Genomic DNA, 21,471 nt, shown 5'->3' with positions numbered 1-21,471 from the left:
AACTTGGATTAGCTAACACAACGTACCATTGGAACACAGGAGTGATGGTTGCTGATAATGGGCCTCTGTACGCCTATGTAGATATTCCATTAGAAATCAGCCATTTCCAGCTACAATAGTCATTTACAACATTAACAATGTCTACACTGTATTTCTGATCAATTTGATGTTATTTTAATGCACAAGAAATGCGCTTTTCTTTCAAAAACAAGGACATTTTGAAGTGACCCCAAACATTTTAACAGTAGTGTAAATATAAAGAATACTGGCACCCAAAATGAGTACCGGCACCGGCATTCTCATGGCAAGGCCTTTTCAAGCGGCCTAACCCCGACTGAGAGCGGATCTATATTCACGGCAATTAAAGCTGTGACTCATATGTCACTGCCCACCAGAACACTAATTTCTACAGTAGCTGAAAGTAGTGCTTCCTTTCTTTCCACTGTAACACATTATGTATTACTCAATGCATCTGTCTCTCTGTGAGTGGGTTTGTTGTTGTGTTGTCAAACCCTGTTTGATTGACAGGTTTCACTATTGTGCGTCACTCCACTCCAGGGCACTTAGTAAAAACAGCCCACGCTGCTTTTCACTTGTTTACCTTTTTTTTCTTGCTTAAACGTTTGTCAAAGTTAAAGTAAAATGTTATGAATATATATATTTTTATATTGTTCTTCTTCCACTATGGAGAGGTCTATTTCTTAAACGTTCTGTGAATTCATTACAGTGCAAAGCAAGATCTACATGCACTTAGCTTTCTGGCTTAGGGAGTGAGTGAGAGCTTTGGTGAAAAGGTCCGCAGCTCGAACTCTGAGCTTAATCAGTTTAATGGATGAGATGGAGAGATCTAATGACCGCCCTCCTTGCATCAGTAAACATTGGAAAGGTATAAAATAGTGGTGCATCTGCACTCTTCACCCCCTCGCCTCTCTCTCTCCATGTGGTTATTTACTAGATGGAGAAACAATTTCTTTTTTTAACTGGATGCTACTGAAAGCATCCCCCTCTACTTAGGTTCATAAACATGTAGCCTCATAAGACGTGGAAAACCTCAATCATTTCTTGCGACACTAGTCTGGCTTTGAAAACAATTAGCTACGAACATCTGCTGGTATCTAGAAAAAGCACAGTGCACAGAAAGGCAGTCATCCCATTTTCTTCCACACAAACTTCTATGGGCGGTTTCACAGACAGGGATTAAGCCTAGTCTTGGACTAAAAACTATTTCCGATGAAGATTTCCCATTGAACTTGTCTTTTAGTCCAGGACTAGGCTTAATCTGTGTCCGGGAAACCACTCCTACTGTTAAATTGACCAATTTCTTATGTTAACTCTTTATTTAAAATAATGATCCGTGAGAACTGTATGCTGCTATCTGGCTGTCCGTGATTCATTTATAAAAGTAGTCTACCCAGAAGAGGACATCGGTTTTGCATAGGGTGTTGTTGTCTAGCTGTAAGATACTTACACTTTGCTATCTGTCTGGAAAGGGTTCCGGGCAACCATTTTCTTTGGCAGGAGAAATATATTTCGATAGGAGTTCATGAAATCGTTATGGGCCTCTTCAGTTGATTGGTATCTGTTGCTGTAAAAACAAGTTTATCAAAGGAGTAAAACAACAAACTGATTAAATGTGATGATGTGATTTAGAGTGCAACAGCTATTCTGAATCATGATGAATTTTTTTTAAAGTGCCCGTGGTAGCCTACAATATTGATATTGTAGGCATCTGTTGGTATTTTAGAAACCACCACATTAAATACAGGTCTCCGATGTACACTGTCACTGACTGATATGAATAAACTGAAACTGAAAGAAGCTTAACTCATAAAAGGTGGAGTAGAGAGTCATAGGCCTACCTGTCTCTGAGTCTAAGACCGTGGATTCTGCACAAAGCCTTCAAATTAGTGTAATCTATTCCCAGGATTTTCTGATCATCTGATGAGAGACATGAATAGAGTTTGGCGTAATAAATGTGACACTCAATAAATCAACAGCAACTTCACTTGGCAGGCAGTTGATCCATTTTTTTGTAGTTAGCTCCGATAATATTTCTCAGAAGTTAAAACTTTTTTTTCAAGGTCACCACCACATTGTTGTAGGAATCACGTGATGCGACACCTACAGTAAGTAGCTAACTAGATACAAAGTGTAATTTTTGTGCGCACAATGTATCAACATGATACCTCTATGAAGTTAGCTGCCGATGCTAGCATATTAGCTAACTACTGTAACATTGTTTCTCTTTTGACCACCTGAAAGAAGCAAAGCATACCCTTGCGCTGCAAACTAGAGGGATGAAGCTGCATTTCACTCGGGATAAAATAATATAATTGGGGTAAAGAAAAGAAAGAAAACGAAATAACAAAATACCCCTGACAACCCACAGCCCAGTGTCCCCCAAGCTCTGAAAAGATACTACTGACATTTGTTTGGCTAGTTTCCTCTCGCCATGGTAACACCCTCACAGGTTTGAACAGCCTGGTCTCAGAATAGACGTAACATAGTAAACGAAAATCGGGTATTATTATGATATGTAACGTTTGGTATGGTTACATAAGACAGATGGTTACATAAGGCAACCCAAAGGTTGCGAGTTGGAATATCATCACGGACAACTTTAGCATTTTAGGTAATTAGCTACTTTGCAACTACGTAGCATGTTAGCTAACTCTTCCCCTAAACCTAACCTTAACTCTTTTAGATAATCCTTCCCCAAGCCATAACCGTTTCAGCTAACCGTTCTCATAACCATTTAACATAACTCCTAAACTTAACCCTAACCATTGACCCTAACCTCCTAGCTAACGTTAGCTACGTAGCTAGAATTTGTAACATGTCATACATTTTGAATATTAAAATAAAATAAAATTGTATTTGTCACATGCGCCGAACACAATAGGTGTAGACCTTACAGTGAAATTCTTACTTACAAGCCCTTTTAATCAACAATGCTTTTAAAAAGTGTTCAGTAAAAAAAATGAAAATAAAAGTAACAAATAATTAAACAGCAGCAGTAAAATAACAATAGCGAGGCTATATACAGGGGTACCGGTACAGAATCAATGTGGGGGCACCGGTTAGTCAAGGTCAAGGTAATTGAGGTAATATGTACAGTGCCTTGCGAAAGTATTCGGCCCCCTTGAACTTTGCGACCTTTTGCCACATTTCAGGCTTCAAATATAAAGATATAAAACTGTATTTTTTGTGAAGAATCAACAACAAGTGGGACACAATCATGAAGTGGAACGACATTTATTGGATATTTCAAACTTTTTTAACAAATCAAAAACTGAAAAATTGGGCGTGCAAATTTATTCAGCCCCCTTAACTTAATACTTTGTAGCCACAGTGAGAGACTTATTTCTGGAGAGAGTCATTTTCAAAATTAGTAGTTCGAACTGTTTGGGTATGGACCTGGAAAGTATGACATTACTTTGCAGGCTATCTCTGCAGTAGACTGCAACTCCTCCCCCTTTGGCAGTTCTATCTTGACGGAAGATGTTATAGTTGGGTATGGAAATCTCAGAATTTTTGGTGGCCTTCCTGAGCCAGGATTCAGACACGGCAAGGACATCAGGGTTAGCAGAGTGTGCTAAAGCAGTGAGTAAAACAAACTTAGGGAGGAGGCTTCTGATGTTGACATGCATGAAACCAAGGCTTTTTCGATCACAGAAAACAAATGAGGGTGCCTGGGGACATGCAGGGCCTGGGTTTACCTCCACATCACCCACGGAACAGAGGAGGAGTAGTATGAGGGTGTGGCTAAAGGCTATCAAAACTGGTCGCCTAGAGCGTTGGGGACAGAGAATAAAAGGAGCAGATTTCTGGGCATGTTAGAATATATTCAGGGCATAATGCGCAGACAAGGGTATGGTGGGGTGCGGGTACAGCGGAGGTAAGCCCAGGTACTGGGTGATGATGAGAGAGGTTGTATCTCTGGACATGCTGGTTGTAATGGGTGAGGTCACCGCATGTGTGGGAGGTGGGACAAAGGAGGTATCAGGGGTATGAAGAGTGGAACTAGGGGCTCCATTGTAAACTAAAACAATGATAACTAACCTGAACAACAGTTTACAAGGCATATTGGCATTTGAGAGAGACATACAGCGAGGCATACAGTAATCACAGGTGTTGAATTGGGAGAGCTAGCTAAAACACTAGCTAAAACAGTAGGTGAGACAACAACAGCTAATCAGCTAGCACAACAACAGCAGGTAAAATGGTGTTGACTAGGCAGGGAGGGTCGGATTAACTATACACAGAGCCTGAGTGCGGCTGGGGCCGACAGATAAAACTTAAACAAGCAGAATGGAGTACCGTGATTAATGGACAGTCCAGCATGCATCAGCTATGTAGCCAAGTGATCAGTGTCAAGGGGGCAGTGGTGGATGGGGCAGGGAAGCTGGACTGGCGAGTGTTATCCAGGTTTAAAAAAAATATCTGGCTGTGCAGAAGGTAAAAGGTAAAAGCCGCTAGCAGTGGCTAACAATGACTAAATAGCTTGTAGCTAGTTAGCTGGTTAGCTTCTGGAGGTTCTTGAGTGTGTTCTAAAAATTACAAATAATAGCGATTCCGTATCACATTGGGTGAGGCAGGTTACCAGAAGGTATAAACAAATGAAAAATCGAAAAGAGATAGAAAGTAAATATGGGTCCAGTGAGTGTTTGGGACACGGCGATTCAGACGGTTAGCAGGCCTGTGCTAACAAGCTAACAGTTAGTAGGCCGGGGCTAAACAAGGTAGCAGTTAGCGGACCGGGGCTAAACAAGGTAGCAGTTAGCAGACCATGGCTAAACAAGCTAGCAGTTAGCAGGCCGAATTAGCAAGCAAGGAGATAGCAAGGGCTAGAAAGTTAGCCTTTGGGGGACGTCGCAATGGGGTGAGTCTGTTTATTCCTCTTCATGCTGTGACATCGATAGACCGGTCGTGGGTCCGGATATTGTAGCCCAGGAGTATGCTTCGGTGGTAGCACAGGAGCTCTGGCCGGGCTAGCTTCAAGCTAAGTGGGTAGAAACGCTAGCCAGGAGTAATCATCCGGGGTTGCGGTTAGCTAGTTAGCTAGTTGTGAAGATCCAGCTGAAAATCCGGTGGGAATCCGGGGATAAAAAATAATAATAGGTCCGTTATGCTCTGGTTAGAGTCGCGTTGTTCGAACTGGCGAGAGCTTTCCGAGCTAAAGGTTAGCTGATGACCGGTTAGCTGAAGTCTGCTAGCAATGGTTTGCTGACTGATAGCTGGTAGTTAGCTAGCTAGCTTCAGTTGAGGGGTTCCGGATCCGAAGTAAATATAAATACTTTAGAAAAAATAGCTACATTGGGTGAGGCGGGTTGCAGGAGAGTATTTAGAATTTGAGGTTTAGCAAAATGTTTTAAAAGATGTAAAAATATGTTTAAAAAAACAATATATACAAGGGACACGACACGACAAGACGTCTGACTGCTACGCCATCTTGGCTATCCTTGGCCCCCCCAATCATTTTGTTTGTTTTTCCCTCTGGTTGCACATTTAACATGCTGGTAGAAATGAGGTAAAACGGATTTGAGTTTCCCTGCATTAAAGTCCCTGGCCACTAGGAGCACCGCCTCTGGATGAGTGTTTTCCTGTTTGCTTATGGCCGTATACAGCTCATTGAGTGTGGTCTTAGTGTCAGCATCAGTTTGTGGTGGTATATAGACAGCTTTAAAAAATACAGATGTAAACTCTCTTGGTAAATAGTGTGGTCTACAGCTTATGATGAAATACTCTACCTCAGGTGAGCAAAACATCGAGACTTCCTTAGATTTTGTGCAGCAGCTGCTGTTTATAAATATACATAGACCGCCACCCCTTGTCTTACCAGAGGCCGCTGTTCTATCCTGCCGAAAAAGCATAAACCCGCCAGCTGTATGTTATTCATGTCGTTGTTCAGCCACGACTTGGTGAAACATAAGATAACACAGTTTTTAATGTCCCGTTGGTAGGATATATACGTGATCGTAGTTTGTCTATTTTATTTTAGATTGATTGTACATTTGCTAATAGGACCGAAGGTAAAGGTAGATTACCCTCTCGGCGACAGATCCTTACAAGGTACCCGGACCTTCGTTTACAATATGTCCGTCTCTTTCTCCTGAGAATGACTGGGATGAGGGCCATTGTTGGGCGCCTGAAGTAAATCTTTCCCGTCTGTCTCGTTGAAGAAAAAGTATTCCTCCAGTATGGGGTGAGTAATCACTGTCCTGTTATCTAGAAGCTCTTTTTCGGTCATAAGACACGGTGGCGGAAACATTATGTACAAAATAAGTTACAAATATCGCGAAAAAACATACACAATAGCACAATTGGTTACAGGATAGTAAAACAGCATCCATCTCCATCAGCGCCACTATTCCTATGTTGGATGTCACCAAATTAATACATACCATACGAAACGTACCCTATCATACTAAAAGTATTCTCTCGGATTTACATACAGAATAATATGAAATGCTCTGAGACCAAGTTGCAGCAAACCTTAGGTATTTTTCTTAAAACTGCATTGTTGGTTAAGGGCTTGTAAGTAAGCATTTCACTGTAAGGTCTACAGCTGTTGTATTTGGTGCACAAATACAGTTTGATTTGATTTGACCTCAGCAGTATTTTATGGCAGGTTCTTAGTTCTGGAACCAAACAGTGCATCAAAATTCAGTTGAGATGCTTGAACATGGAAGAAAACCCCTTCTAAAACTAAATGCAAAACAATGGCACATTTTATAATAGGCCTACCAAAGTAGCTTACATTACACTTACTGGTCTATGCAGAAGGCAAATAGTTGCCTATAAATTGGGGGCATACTGTTGGCAGTAACTTGGTTTGAACTTTAAAAGATTTCTTCACTGTAGCATGTTGTATTTGTTTACCTGTGTCACATTCACCTAGGAGACACTAAAGTAATCCCCCCATTGGCAAGTATAGCTTGTGGCTTGTGTGGTTTAATTAAGTAAGTGATATCTAAGTTTATGGGCCAATTGACGCACCAAGCTCCAGAATGCCTGTCTGCCAGTTCTTTATTTACTCTACTGAATGCCTGCCTGGCTGTGGACTAATGTAATTGATGGTTCACAAGAAGAATGGACATTATCATAGCTGTGGGAAGTAGGGGTGCTGAGGGTGCTGCAGCACGCCCTGAAAAAAATCAGAATTAATCAAAAATACAAAAATTCACAAAAAGTATTGTACTGGGCGTTTACTAGTCATTTATTAGTGGGTCAATATAGCAGTTCGTAGCGTGGGCCCAAAACAAATTCTGCATATATCATATCGTAGCAAATAGATATAGGCATAATAACTTAACCTCTGATGAAATACTCTGGGACAACTTCTTGAGTCTGGCAGATAGTCTGTATTGTACTTTCAGTGTTCTGAGATTATCCTGATTCCCACCCCCACCTCGGTGGTGACTTACAAAGCCAATTTGTTCTCATTATGATAGCTGGCAATGGACTTACAAACCCTGCCAGGCCGGCCCCTAAAGTGGGGGCTGCTTGCCTCAGAGGAGGTTATTAGTGTTCTGTATTAGTGGGTCTAACAGCATCAGAGGCCTATTTCTATCAGAGGTCCGCAGGTTATGGGGACAGCAACCTAGAGGACTGTATAGCTGAGCATGACATAGAGAGACAGAGAGAGAAGAGAACAGAAGGGAAAGGCTTGGAGGGGAACTCACTACCACCACCTCTGTCCACAGCAGAGTCTGTTAGCTACCCAGCTATACAGCCATGTTTGGCAAATTGAAGAGGATGTTTATCCCCCAACCCCCAACAGCCCCGGTCTCTGCCTCAGCCGCGGCCTCTGCCCCAGCCCCGGTCTCTGCTCCAGCCCCGGCCTCTGCCTCAGCCGCGGCCCCTGCTCCAGCCCCGGCCCCTATTCCAGCCCCGGCCACAGTCCCAGCTCCTGCACCTGCTAAGGTAAGACACCACTGGTTCATCCCAATACTGTAGCAGCATTAGGCTGATCCACTGTGTTATGTGCAGCATATTGTAGGCTAGTGTAGCTGAATGATTATCCCTGTGCAATGATGCTTGGACAAAGTAATGCTTATGTTAATGATGGTTATCATAAAATAAATTTGTCTTTTTCATTTCTGTTTTCTCGTCACATTTTGTAAGGACCAACAATGTCTAACATTCAGAAACATCAAGCAACTTCATTTTGCATTATCATGTTTTTGCTATGAGATTTGCACTCTGGATTCCAATGCTTTACTTGTAGCAATCAATTCCTCTCCATTCTCTATGTGTTTCTATTCTTCAGGCAAAAAACTATTGAATCATGATTATTGTTTTTTTCTTTCATTTGTCCCATATCAGTTGTTCATTACTTAAAGGCACGTTCAAATTCATTGCATTATGATTAGACCTTAATTTGAAACTGTCTATCACAAGTAGTGTTTTGTTGCTGAATGGTAGATCTACTCCCTCTGTTGGAAATTGTCTCCGAAATTAAAATGTCCTCTAATCACAATGACTTGAATAATGAAGATGAGAGTTTGACTTTGAGGCAATGTTACTCATCTCAGCAGGAACATAAGCCTGCAGATAAAGAAAATGGGGCCAAGAAAGAGGATAAACCAGCAGGTAAAGCGTCTTGACTGTTGGCTCATTCCTGCTGCTTCTCATTGCTTAGAGCTAGCTCCTGAATGTTTTGGATCGTGTTTATGCTTGATTAAATATAGTTTGAGCTTTTCTACTGTCCTTGTAAGGCAAGCCGTTACTGACAAGGTACAAGCAAACAAAAACACAACTTATTTCAAAATGTTGGCTGTTGTCCTGTATGTTTTACTTTACTGTGAGGCTGAGGTGGGGGCATGTCTTGGCTGGTTAGCTATTGTAGTTGGATATAGACAGCTCAACTGTCTGCTTATACTTTAAGTGGAGCAGCGAGGTGAGCAAGAAGTTAAAGCTATGCAGGTCAATGGTCACATTGGTTCATCTGCATTAATGCATTAGCGTCCAGTCTGTTACTGTAGCAGATGGCCAAGATTCACATGACTGGTTACAGAGAAGCACCCCCCCCCCCATGTCCCCCATCTCCTTTCTGTTGTGACCATGCAGGAAACTACTTAGGAAGCTCCTCACAAAGGCTCATACACCCCAACATTTAATGTCTAGATGTTTCTGTGGCAGATTAAATAGTTGATAGTTATTTGATGGATTTCTCTTATTAAATAAAGACAACAGAATGCCTCTTAGACCTGGTATATATTGTTGTTTCTCTGGTTTTTCCTTGTACACCTTGATTGAAACTGCCATCCCCGCCGGTCTTTGCAGAGCCTGCACATAACCCAGCCCCGGCCTCAGCCACTTCCCCAGCATCTGCTGCGGCTCCAGCTGCAGCCCCAGCCGCTACTCCAGCCCCGGCCAATGCCCCAGCATCTGCTGCGGCTCCAGCTGCAGCCCCAGCCGCTACCCCAGCCAACCCTGGCCAGGAGGAAGCAGAGGGGTAAGTGCAGTACCTTGTGTTCATTCTCCATTAGTCTCTCCCAACACTTATAGCTGGAGATTTGGTTATGGCTTTGGTAACTCTCCATAGAAGGCTCTCTTCAACTTCCAACACTGGCACTTACTTACAGGATGTATAGTAAATATTGAAAAACACCCTTAAGGAGAAGAGTGTGAGTGAAAGTAACCTACTCACCTTCTCTTGAACCACACAATGGGAGGTTGACCGAATTTGAACCCCTTCCAAAATGGCCACGTCCCAAGAGATCTTAACACCAATTCAGTATCAAATTAATAATCTAATCAAGGCTGACACAGAGAGTGGAGAGGATCTCTCAGTCTCTACAGGATCTATATCCCACAGCAAAGAAACATGCAGATTAAAGGAGAGAGAGAGGAGCTGAAACGAGATAAGAAGATTAGCTGATCGAAGCTCACTGGAGCTGTTTATGGTTAGCGAGGCTATGAAACAACAAAAAAAATGAAAACAAATCCAATATTAATGTCATGGTGATCCCTTTAGCCAAGGGGATCCCTTTAGTCATGGGGATCCCTTTAGTCATGGTGATCCCTTTAGTCATGGTGATCACCACCTTCCGGAGACACCTGAAACCCCACCTCTTTAAGGAATACCCAGGATAGGATAAGTAATCCCTCTCCCCCCCTTTAAGATTTAGATGCACTATTGTAAAGTGACTGTTCCACTGGATGTCATAAGGTGAATGCACCAATTTGTAAGTCGCTCTGGATAAGAGCGTCTGCTAAATGACTTAAATGTAAATGTAAATGTGATCCCTTTAGTCATGTTGGTGCAACTGCAGTTTGACAGTTCGTTAGTAGCTGAACAAGTTAATTTGTAGTTCTAGCCTACACTGTGTGATGACTGAGTGTGTTTTTGTAAAAAATTAAGGCCTATATAAAAATAGATATGGAACACTTGGCTACAGGGGCAGTAGAAAAGTATGAATAGAGTTAAGGTAAAAATAAATAATAATAATTACCATGGCTTTGCACACCAATATTGTTTGTTAAAGGGTAATCCACTCAAAAACCATTTTTTGGTATTTTTTTCATTATACCACTGTTCAGTCCTAAAATGTTTTGCATGTCAGCAGTCAAGTTTTCAAGAAACTGGACTTTCAAGAAGCATGTGGCGGTGACTCTTGGTTCTTGAAAGTCCAATATCTTGAAAACTTTTATTGCTGACACACAAAACATGTTGGGACTGTATCAACAGTGGACAAAGGAAAAATAACAAAATATCAGTTTTGGGTGTCATTTCACTTTAAAGCCAAACCCAAAATGTTGCATTTTATACTGATCAAAAATATAAAAACACAACAAGAGATCGCTTATGTGCACAGGTAATTTCAGGGATATTGTCTCTGCGTATTGAAACAGGTAAAATCAGGGATCTTGGCTCTGTGTATTGAAACAGGTCAGTTCAGGGATATTGTCTCTGTGTATTGAAACAGGTCAGATCAGGGAAATTGTCTCTGCGTATTGAAACAGGTAAAATCAGGGATATTGACTCTGTGTATTGAAACAGGTTGGTAATTGTGGTGAAATGGAAGAGGAAAGACTATAATTATTGTGACCTCAAAGAAATAGAGAATGAAATAAATGTTTATCCTCTATTGCCCTTTCTACTATTATATACACTTGCTCTTATTCCAGAAAGCACACAAGATAAACCCTGGCATTATGTGGCGTCTACCATATGAATCTTCTCTTTGTGTCAGACTGGGTTCAAAATAGAGAATGAAATAAATGTTTAATCTTTCTACTATTATATACACTTGCTCTTATTCCAGAAAGCACACAAGATAAACCCTGGCATTATGTGGCGTCTACCATATGAATCTTCTCTTTGTGTCAGACTGGGTTCAAGTGACTTCTGTTTCTTTTTTCTGTATTTATTGGTCTGTATATGGTATGTATGTATATACAGTGGGGAGAACAAGCATGTAGAGGTCTGTAATTTTTTTTATCATAGGTACACTTCAACTGTGAGAGACGGAATCTAAAAGAAAAATCCAGAAAATCACATTGTATGATTTTTAAGTAATTCATTAGCATTTTATTGCATGACATAAGAATTTGATCACCTACCAAGCAGTAAGAATTCCGGCTCTCACAGACCTGTTAGTTTTTCTTTAAGAAGCCCTCCTGTTCTCCACTCATTACCTGTATGAACTGCACCTGTTTGAACTCGTTACCTGTATAAAAGACACTTGTCCACACACTGAATCAAACAGACTCCAACCTCTCTACAATGGCCAAGACCATAGAGCTGTGTAAGGACATCAGGGTTAAAATTGTAGACCTACACAAGGCTGGGATGGGCTACAGGACAATAGGCAAGCAGCTTGGTGAGAAAGCAACAACTGTTGGCGCAATTATTAGAAAATGGAAGAAGTTCAAGATGACGGACAATTACCCTCGGTCTGGGGCTCCATGCAAGATCTCACCTCGTGGGGCATCAATGATCATGAGGAAGGTGAGGGATCAGCCCAGAACTACACGGCAGGACCTGGTCAATGACCTGAAGAGAGCTGGGACCACAGTCTCAAAGAAAACCATTAGTAACACACTACGCCGTCATGGATTAAAATCCTGCAGCGCATGCAAGGTCCCCCTGCTCAAGCCAGTGCAATTCCAGGCCCGTCTGAAGTTTGCCAATGACCATCTGGATGATCCAGAGGAGGAATGGGAGAAGGTCATGTGGTCTGATGAGACGAAAATAGACCTTTTTGGTCTAAACTCCACTCGCCGTGTTTGGAGGAAGAAAAGGATGAGTACAACCCCAAGAACACCATCACTACCATGAAGCATGGAGGTGGAAACATCATTCTTTGGGGATGCTTTTCTGCAAAGGGGACAGGACGACTGCACCGTATTGAGGGGAGGATGGATGGGGCCATGTATCGCGAGATTTTGGCCAACAACCTCCTTCCCTCAGTAAGAGCATTGTCATGCTGGGTCTTCCAGCATGACAACAACCCGAAACGTACAGCCAGGGCAACTAAGGAGTGGCTCCGTAAGAAGCATCTCAAGGTCCTGGAGTGGCCTAGCCAGTCTCCAGACCTCAACCCAATAGAACATCTTTGGAGGGAGCTGAAAGTCCGTATTGCCCAGTGACAGCCCCGAAACCTGAAGGATCTGGAGAAGGTCTGTATGGAGGAGTGGGCCAAAATCCCTGCTGCAGTGTGTGCAAACCTGGTCAAGAACTACAGGAAACGTATGATCTCTGTAATTGCAAACAAAGGTTTCTGTACCAATTATTAAGTTCTGCTTTTCTGATGTATCAAATACATATGTCATGCAATATAATGCAAATGAATTACTTAAAAATCATACATGTGATTTTCTGGATTTTTGTTTTAGATTCCGTCTCTCATAGTTGAAGTGTACCTATGATAAAAATTACAGACCTCTACATGCTTTGTAAGCAGGAAAAACTGCAAATATTGGCAGTGTATCAAATACTTGTTCTCACCACTGTATGTATGTATGTATGTATGTATGTATGTATGTATGTATGTATGTATGTATGTATGTATGTATGTATGTATGTATGTATGTATGTATGTATGTGTGTGTGTGTGTGTGTGTGTGTGTGTGTGTGTGTGTGTGTGTGTGTGTGTGTGTGTGTGTGTGTGTGTGTGTGTGTGTGTGTGTGTGTGTGTGTGTGTGTGTGTGTGTGTGTGTGTGTGTGTGTGTGTGTGTGTGTGTGTGTGTGTGTATGTATGTATGTATGTATGTATGTATGTATGTATGTATGTATGTATGTATGTATGTATGTATGTATGTTATTGTACTGCTCTAGGGATGTAGTTATTGTTTGGATAACCTTATTTACTATTATGTATTGATGTATTGTATTTTTCTGTAATGCAGCGAATGCCAGGAGGAAATATTATCATTTCATTCCAATAGTGAATCATTGAAATGTTTGTTCATGTGTCAATTAATCCCTTAAGGGATGGGTTGCCAATTGTTGATAAACGAAAATAAAATGTCCTTCATTTATTCATTCATGCAACAATTCCAGCCGCACCAATGTGTCGGAGGAAACACCTTACACCTGGCGACCGTGTCAGCGTGCACTGTGCCCGGCCCGACACAGGAGTTGCTAGTGCGCGATGAGACAAGGATATCCCTGCCGGCTAAACCCTCCCTAACCCGGACGACGCTGGGCCAATTGTGTGCCGCCCCATAGGCCTCCCGGTCGCGGCCGGCTGCTACAGAGCCTGGGCTCGAATCCAGAATCTCTAGTGGCACAGTTAGCACTGCGATGCAGTGCCTTAGACCACTGCGCCACTCGGGAGGCCCAGAACTGGGAGATTTTCAACTTCTAGGAATGATGTACAGATCCTTGTGACATGGGGCTGTGCATTATCATGCTGAAACATGAGGTGATGGTGGAAGATGAATGGCATGATAATGGGCCTCAGGATCTCATCACGATATCTCTGTACATTCAAATTGCCATCAATATAATGCCATTGTGTTTGTTGTCCGTAGCTTATACCTGCCCATAACCTAACCCAGGGGTGGGCAACCTTTTGGCTCAATGGCCACATTGAGTTTTTGAAACCAAGTGAAGGGAGACGTACTATATGCGTGACAAAACATGTGAAGCCTTTATTCATTTGCAAATTGACACAGAACTACTAGTGTACTGTAGGTGTACAAATGCTTTCAGAACAATTATACCATTGCACCATCACTACCCTTGTTTTTAGTGAACAGATTTCACAACATTTATATAATTTATAACTACAAATACACAGTCAAAAACACACACAGATCCTGCATCTCTACCCTTGTAAAGTACAATCTTATAGTCACAATATGCAAACTTAAAAATGGATATACTGTACATTTCATGACTGGAGACATGCAACATGTAGTAGCAGTTGTGTAAAAAAAACGAATCTCAAATTTGAGTGAAACATTTGGTAAGGACATCCGTTTCATTTGGAATGGTCTGTTTTTTAAAGCATTTTAAGGCACAATTCTTATCTCCATCGTGAGCCATATTTACAGTTATCCAATCACCTCAGCCCAAATCTGACTGATTAGTTATTACCTGTATCCAAGTGCATTGCTGGATCATTTTCACTGCATAACCATCACCATGAAAAAGCGTAATCCTTGCCTTCAAGTCTTAATATGAACAATGGGTCTGGTCACCTCTCTTGGCATTGGCATCAAAGTCTGGTGTCATCATTAATGTAGACATTCTCAGAACAGCTGACAAGTGGTCATTTGTTCAATTTGACCTGTGACGGGATTTGTTGTAATTCATGACCGAGAACATTTGTTCACACACATATGTGGACCTGAATGAAACAAGCCTCCTTAGGGCGTGTTTTATATTGTTGCCGTTTTGTACCCCTACTCCAAAACACTGTCACGTTGGATGTCGATGAGCTCCAATTGTGTGTCTGGTGGTGCTTTCTCACTGTCGAAAGACAGGGGGCATGAAACAAGCTTCAGCTCAGTCTCAGTCTTGGTGAAGTCTGAGAAGCGGTGGAGAAACTCAGCATGCAGGTCGATCAAAGTGCTACTGTATGTCTCAGTGCGGCCCTGCGATGTGGGCTGTTCAGTACGGCCAATGTCGGAAAATGAGCAAGAGACCGGCTGCTCATTTGTCTGGAGTACAACATAAGCATTGAATGCTTTGCCGTTGGAATACAGTTCATGCACAAAAACACAATTTGCCTGCAGTTCCACATTTAGATTGTTCAGGTGCCCAAATATGTCCACGCCGAAAGCAAAGTCGCCCAGCCAGTCTGTGTCTTTCAACTCGGACAAGTTGTCAGGAACATACCCATCTCCTCTGTTGAATCTTGTTATGTTCATACAAATATTTACACATTTTAAGTTTGCTGAAAATAAATGCAGTTGACAGTGAGAGGATGTTTCTTTTTTTTGCTGAGTTTTTATATATATATATTCTTTAGAATATTTCTTCCACTTTGACAGAGTATTTTGTGTAAATCATTTTAATCCCACTTTTTAATACAACAAAATGTGGAAAATGTCAAGGGGTGTGAATACTTTCTGAAGTCGCTGTAATTTAGAATGTTTACAAAAAATAAAGCAATTTCATTGTTCTCATATTACTCTGTAGGCTACTGAACTATTCAAAGCTTCATCCGACATATCACCATACTGTACATCTTAGTTATTGAAATCAACCTGCAGGGGGTTTGTTTGTTGTTATATAGTGGCAGGAGACACCTTCAGGCAAAGTTCTGACAGATTGGTGGCAAGGACACACACAGGAAACACCCACATCAAACCACACCCCCAAGCCAACTCATGGTAGGCACAGATTGAACAATGAGATCAGTTAATAACATCTTTTGCTTCTGTCATGGCCATCAGCATTTCTTGAGGAGCAAGCCAAAAAAATGAGGCCAAATCAGCAGGTGCAGTTCCCTTTTAAAGCATGGGTGTAATGTGGTGTTTTTTCCAGCAGAGGGAACACTTTATTCGTTTATAGTGTTTCACCAACATATACAGTTGAAATTGAGCAAAACTGAGATAATGTCTGAGGTCCCAGATCTGTCGGTGCTCTGGCATGAATTGGCACAAAATGACTGCCACTCAAAACAGAAACTTGAGACAGTGTTGACACAGTTAACTCCCTGAAAGAGCTGTATTTTTTAAATAATTCTGCAATAAGGGCAATGTAATCCGGGTCTTATTCTGTGAATCAGTAATGGTGAAACTCACTGTCAAGTGATTTTATTTTCCTTTCCAGAGAAGAAGTTCCCCCTCCTCCACCACCTCCTATAGTGGTAAATAGGTACTCTGATGATCAGCTCCGGGTCATAGTGAAGAGGATGAGAGAGAGAACAGAAATATACAGAGAGAAGCTCATAGACCCACACGCATCCTCACCCGAATTCAGCCCTCCAGTCAGTAAGTTTCCACACTCAAGGTAGTCATAAGAAATAACGTGGATTCATTGGGAGTCATAAGGGATTCAGAAGAGTCATAAGGGATTCAAATACACAGAGGATACACATATTTAGCGTGTTCTTTAATTAGTTGTACCCTGATAACCTGTTAGATATTTGACACAAAACGGCGCTGAAGCTATCTGACTCCTTAGCTATATTTGTTGACTACTATCATAGGATGTAACTTTGTAACGTTTGAATCCTTTATTCTACTCAAGCTCCCATTTATCGAAAAAAGGATTATGAAATATTAATGAACGAGAGGCTAATAAAAGAAGAGCAAGATAGGATAAAGAAAGAAGGGGAAGACTTACAAAAGAAAGAGGCGGCAGAGAAGAAAAAGCAGGAGATGGCGGAGAAGAAAGCGGCAGAGCAAAAAGCGAAAGATGAAGCCAAAGCATCCGAGCCTGTGGTCAAACCGACCGTCGGCCAGGAAGTTGCCGCCTTCCTTGACAGGAGGCTAAAACCCATCGAGGATGCGATGGACTCGGTGCTGCCATCCACCATAGATCCATTCTCAGGTATGCCAACTCTGCTGCTGCCCTGGTAAACTGCTAAGCAACATCTACTGAAACTGTTTTGAAAATATTCGGCCATGCAATACGATGATGTATTGCATGTATGTTACTTTTCAGTGTTTAATGCAGTAAGTCGCTCTGGATAAGAGCGTCTGCTAAATGACTTAAATGTAAATGTAAATAGTAAAGAGTTTGGATTCGGGCCTTGCAACTACCGTAGCTTTTTACATTGATTCATTATGTATCTCACTCTGTACCCCTCTCTTGTTCTCTCTCTCTCTCTCTCTCTCTCTCTCTCTCTCTCTCTCTCTCTCTCTCTCTCTCTCTCTCTCTCTCTCTCTCTCCTCATACGTTCTCCCTTTCCTCCTCTCTCTGTAGATCGCACGTATATCGCGTGGCTCACTCTGGTGACTCTGGCTTTCAACTACAACACCTGGTTCATGACAGCTCGTCTGTGTTTCCCCTACCACACCCCGGAGTGGATCCCTTACTGGATAACCATGGACCTTGTGGCTGATTTCATCTATCTCATTGACTCAATCTTCTTCCAGGCCCGCAAGCAGTTCGTCAAAGGAGGGGACGTCGTTGTAAGTCCCCCAGCTCTCCCTCTTTCTCCAGAGGAAGTAGGGCTCCTACTGTCCTTAAACTATGAGGGCATTTTGTGAGTGTTACAGTTTGAACACTTGTGAACAATTAAAAATGGAAAATAAAATGGCCAAGATGACAATTCCAACTCAATTTAAGCATACCTGCATTGCATACGTTTTGCAGCAGGGTATAAATGTCAATCTTCTCCCGTAGTCCAATGACATCTCATAATTATATGTTAATAAGGTGTTTAGAAAGACCAGATAGACTTCCCCTTCACAGGTAGACCCTTTCAGTCTTCTCCCGTAGTCCAATGACATCTCATAATGACATGTTAATAAGGTGTTTAGAAAGACCAGATAGACTTCCCCTTCACAGGTAGACCCTTTCAGTCTTCTCCCATAGTCCAATGACATCTCATAATTATATGTTAATAAGGTGTTTAGAAAGACCAGATAGACTTCCCCTTCACAGGTAGACCCTTTCAGTCTTCTCCCGTAGTCCAATGACATCTCATAATTACATGTTAATAAGGTGTTTAGAAAGACCAGATAGACTTCCCCTTCACAGGTAGACCCTTTCAGTGTTCCGGTATTCAAAATGAGACTTGTGTGCAAGACTGGCAGTAGTTGTGTAAACAGGTATTCTACATTAACATTGCTAAGGTAGATGTGATTTCATCTTTTTAATGTTCTGTCTTTCAGAAAGACAGGATTATGACCAAAGCGTACTACAGAAACTCTGAGAGATTTAAGGTACTTCAAAGATGTAATTGTTTGTTATATAAACTGCAGATCATTTTTCATGGCTTTAACACAAACATCTAACATTTATGTATTTGATTAAAAAACTTTTTTTCTGTATGTATTCAAGGCAGGGGCTTCAGAGTTACCACCTACTGTAAATGATTTGTCTCTTTTCTCAGATGGACATGATAGCAATGGCACCCATAGACTTGCTATGCTTCCATTTCGGGTACAAATCCATCTTCAGATTCAATCGAATGATAAAGGTAAAGCATTGTCTGTTACGGTCAACTTATGCAAACTCATCTTATGCTGAAACAAGCATGACTCAACTGTTAACACTGATTCTACTATTTTATGTTTGTTACTCTTTTGATTTTATTTGACAATTTAACTATTTAAAATGCTTCAAATGTACAACAGATACATATACCAAATCCATTCGAGGATAAAACACAATAACGTAAAAAGACTTTCATTGCGGTCCTCTTTTTTTATGCTACTTTTGGGGTGTTGATTTTGAGGTCTTCTTTAGGTGGACACATTCTTTGAGTTCAGTGATCGTCTGGAGAGCCTCATGTCCAAGGCCTACATTTGGAGGTGTGTCACTAAATTTACAACTTAAGTATGCCTATGTTTTGCCTAGAATCAATCCTTTATACTGTACCAAACTCCAAATATGATGAAATCCGACATGACTGTCAATCAAACAACCAATCAATCAAATACAGTACATTTCTATATTCATTTTTACAGCAACAGTTACAGTACCAGTCAAAAGTTTGGACACAACTACTCATTCAAGGGTTTATCTTTGTCTTTACTATTTTCTACATTGTAGAATAATAGTGAAGACATCAAAACTATGAAATAACACATATGGAATCATGTAGTAACCAAAAAAGTGTTAAAACAAATCAAAATATATTTTATATTTGAGGTTCTTCAAAGTAGACACCCTTTGCCTTGATGGCAGCTCTGCACACTCTTGGAATTCTCTCAACCAGCGTCATGAGGTAGACACCTGGAATGCATTTCAATTAACATGTGTGGCTCTTCAAGTGCAATCGCAAAAACCATCAAGCGCTATGATGAAACTGGCTCTCATGAGAACTGCCATAGGAAAGGAAGACCCAGAGTTACCTCTACTACAGAGGATAAATTAATTAGAGTTAACTGCACCTCAGATTGCAGCCCAAATAAATGCTTCAGAGTTCAAGTAACAGACACATCTCAACATCCACTGTTCAGAGGAGACTGTGTGAATCAGGCCTTCCTGGTTGAATTGCCAAGAAACACAAGCAATGGACATTAGACTGGTGGAAATCTGTCCCTTGGTCTGATGAGTCCACATTTTTGGTTCCAACTGCCATGTATTTTTGAGACGCAGAGTTGGTGAATGGATGATCTCCGCATGTGTGGTTCTCACCGTGAAGCATGGAGGAGAAGGTGTGATGCTGTGGGGGTGCTTTGCTGGTGGCACTGTCAGTGATTTATTTAGAATTCAAAGCACACTTAACCAGCATGGCTTCCACAGCATTCTGCAGTGATACACCATCGCATCTGGTTTGCGCTTAGTGGGATTATCATTTGTTTTTCAACAGGACAAGGACCCAAACACCTCCAGTCTGTGTAAGGGCTATTTTTCCAAGAAGGAGAGTGATGGATTGCTGCATCAGCTGACCTGGCCTCCACAATCACCCAACCTCGACCCAATTGAGATGGTTTGGGATGAGTTGGACCGCGGAGTGAAGGAAAAGCAGTCAACAACTGCTCAGCATATGTGGGTACTCCTTCAAGACCGTTGGAAAAACATTCCTCATGAAGCCGGTTGAGAGAATGCCTAGAGTGTGCAAAGCTGTCATCAAGGCAAAGGGAAAAACTAAAATATAACATACACTACCGTTCAAAAGTTTGGGGTCACTTAGAAATGTCCTTGTTTTTGAAAGAAAAGCCTTTTTTTGTCCATTCAAAATTGATCAGAAATACAGTGTAGACATTGTTAAAGTTGTAATCAGCACAACAGTTTTCAGCTGTGCTAACATTATTTATTTATTAATGATTAATAAGCCTTTTAAAATGATCAACTTGGATTAGCTAACAACATGCCGTTGGAACAAAGGAGTGATGGTTGCTGATAATGGGCCTCTGTACACCGATATAGATATTTTATTAAAATCAGCCGCTTCCAGCTACAGTACAGTACAATAGTCATTTACAACATTAACAATGTCTACACTGTATTTCTGATCAAGAAAATAACATATTTTCTTTCAAAAACATTTCTAAGTGACCTCAAACTATTGAATGGTGGTGTATATTTTCATTTGTTTAACCCTATGTTGGTTACTACATGATACCATACGTGTTCATAGTTGAAGTCTTCACTGTTATTCTACAATGTAAAAATAGTACAAATAAAGAAAAACCCTTGAATGAGTAGGTGTGTTCTAACTTTTGACTAGTACTGTATCTTGAAGTGCTATACCCTTGCTTGCTGTGTTACAAGAGTGGTCCGCACCATTGGCTACCTGCTCTTCATGCTCCACCTCAACGCCTGCGCCTACTACGTGGCCTCGGCCTACCAGGGCATCGGCAAGACCACATGGGTCTACACTGGCAAAGGCAGCGCGTATGTACATTACACCAACTCAATTGTATATCTCCCATTGTCAGTGCACACCAATGCAGAGCTCAAGTTATTGTTCAATTTTAGTTACTGCATGACCGTATCTCCTGTATAACATTAGTCATTTGCAGTTTGTTCATTTGTCATGTACTTGTGCACTGTATATCCATGTCAATATTGTAAGGAAGGGTTAGGAAGTACTGTTCTAAAGCCATGCATGTCACATGTAGTTGATTATATATATACATAATTTAGACATACAGGACTATGTATACATTTTTTCGCTATTTGGACTGCCTTATGTGTTTTTTTTTTAGTTACCTGAGCAGTTTCTTCTATGCGGAGAAATCCCTGCTGATGATCGCAGAGTTGCCATTTCCCGACACCTTATTCGGACAGTTGTTTCAGATGGCCAACTATTTTTTCGGCGCCTTCTTTTTGTCCATCTTTCTTGGCCAGGTAGTCCTCTAAGTGTGCTTGATTTGTGTCACATTTTTGTCTTTTATTATGTTTTGGTGTTTGACAATTTCCTTTTTTCTACAATTTTTTTG

At 41.3% G+C, this 21,471-nt stretch overlaps 2 protein-coding genes across 8 annotated transcripts in view; one reads left to right on the top strand and one right to left on the bottom strand.

Annotated features, from left to right (window-relative positions):
• The window catches only part of cnbd1 (cyclic nucleotide binding domain containing 1), a 59,065-nt gene extending 56,631 nt beyond the window's left edge, over positions 1-2,434 (bottom strand). For 4 of the 5 annotated variants that reach the window (XM_046290769.1, XM_046290770.1, XM_046290773.1 and 1 more), the window contains exons 1-3: positions 2,276-2,434; positions 1,860-1,938; positions 1,469-1,585 (exon numbers count right to left, since the gene is read on the bottom strand). In XM_046290769.1, the coding sequence (XP_046146725.1) occupies positions 1,469-1,585; positions 1,860-1,938; positions 2,276-2,309 (230 nt within the window). In that variant the 5' untranslated portion in view covers positions 2,310-2,434. The remainder of the gene's footprint in view (positions 1-1,468; positions 1,586-1,859; positions 1,939-2,275) is intronic. The other variant, XM_046290771.1, reaches the window with a different exon arrangement.
• Positions 2,435-7,554: 5,120 nt separating this feature from the next.
• The window catches only part of LOC123991162 (cyclic nucleotide-gated cation channel beta-3-like), a 28,952-nt gene continuing 15,035 nt past the window's right edge, over positions 7,555-21,471 (top strand). Inside the window, exons 1-11 of one of the 3 annotated variants that reach the window (XM_046292441.1) lie at positions 7,555-7,926; positions 8,538-8,595; positions 9,289-9,460; positions 16,238-16,398; positions 16,658-16,960; positions 17,336-17,544; positions 18,250-18,300; positions 18,471-18,557; positions 18,827-18,891; positions 20,801-20,923; positions 21,238-21,379. In XM_046292441.1, the coding sequence (XP_046148397.1) occupies positions 7,738-7,926; positions 8,538-8,595; positions 9,289-9,460; positions 16,238-16,398; positions 16,658-16,960; positions 17,336-17,544; positions 18,250-18,300; positions 18,471-18,557; positions 18,827-18,891; positions 20,801-20,923; positions 21,238-21,379 (1,560 nt within the window). In that variant the 5' untranslated portion in view covers positions 7,555-7,737. The remainder of the gene's footprint in view (positions 7,927-8,537; positions 8,596-9,288; positions 9,461-16,237; positions 16,399-16,657; positions 16,961-17,335; positions 17,545-18,249; positions 18,301-18,470; positions 18,558-18,826; positions 18,892-20,800; positions 20,924-21,237; positions 21,380-21,471) is intronic. The other 2 variants (XM_046292442.1, XM_046292439.1) reach the window with 2 other exon arrangements.

The sequence above is a fragment of the Oncorhynchus gorbuscha genome, linkage group LG12 (assembly GCF_021184085.1).
Source record: "Oncorhynchus gorbuscha isolate QuinsamMale2020 ecotype Even-year linkage group LG12, OgorEven_v1.0, whole genome shotgun sequence".
Classification (NCBI taxonomy): domain Eukaryota; kingdom Metazoa; phylum Chordata; class Actinopteri; order Salmoniformes; family Salmonidae; genus Oncorhynchus; species Oncorhynchus gorbuscha.
This window is presented reverse-complemented; position numbering and strand designations above follow the sequence as displayed.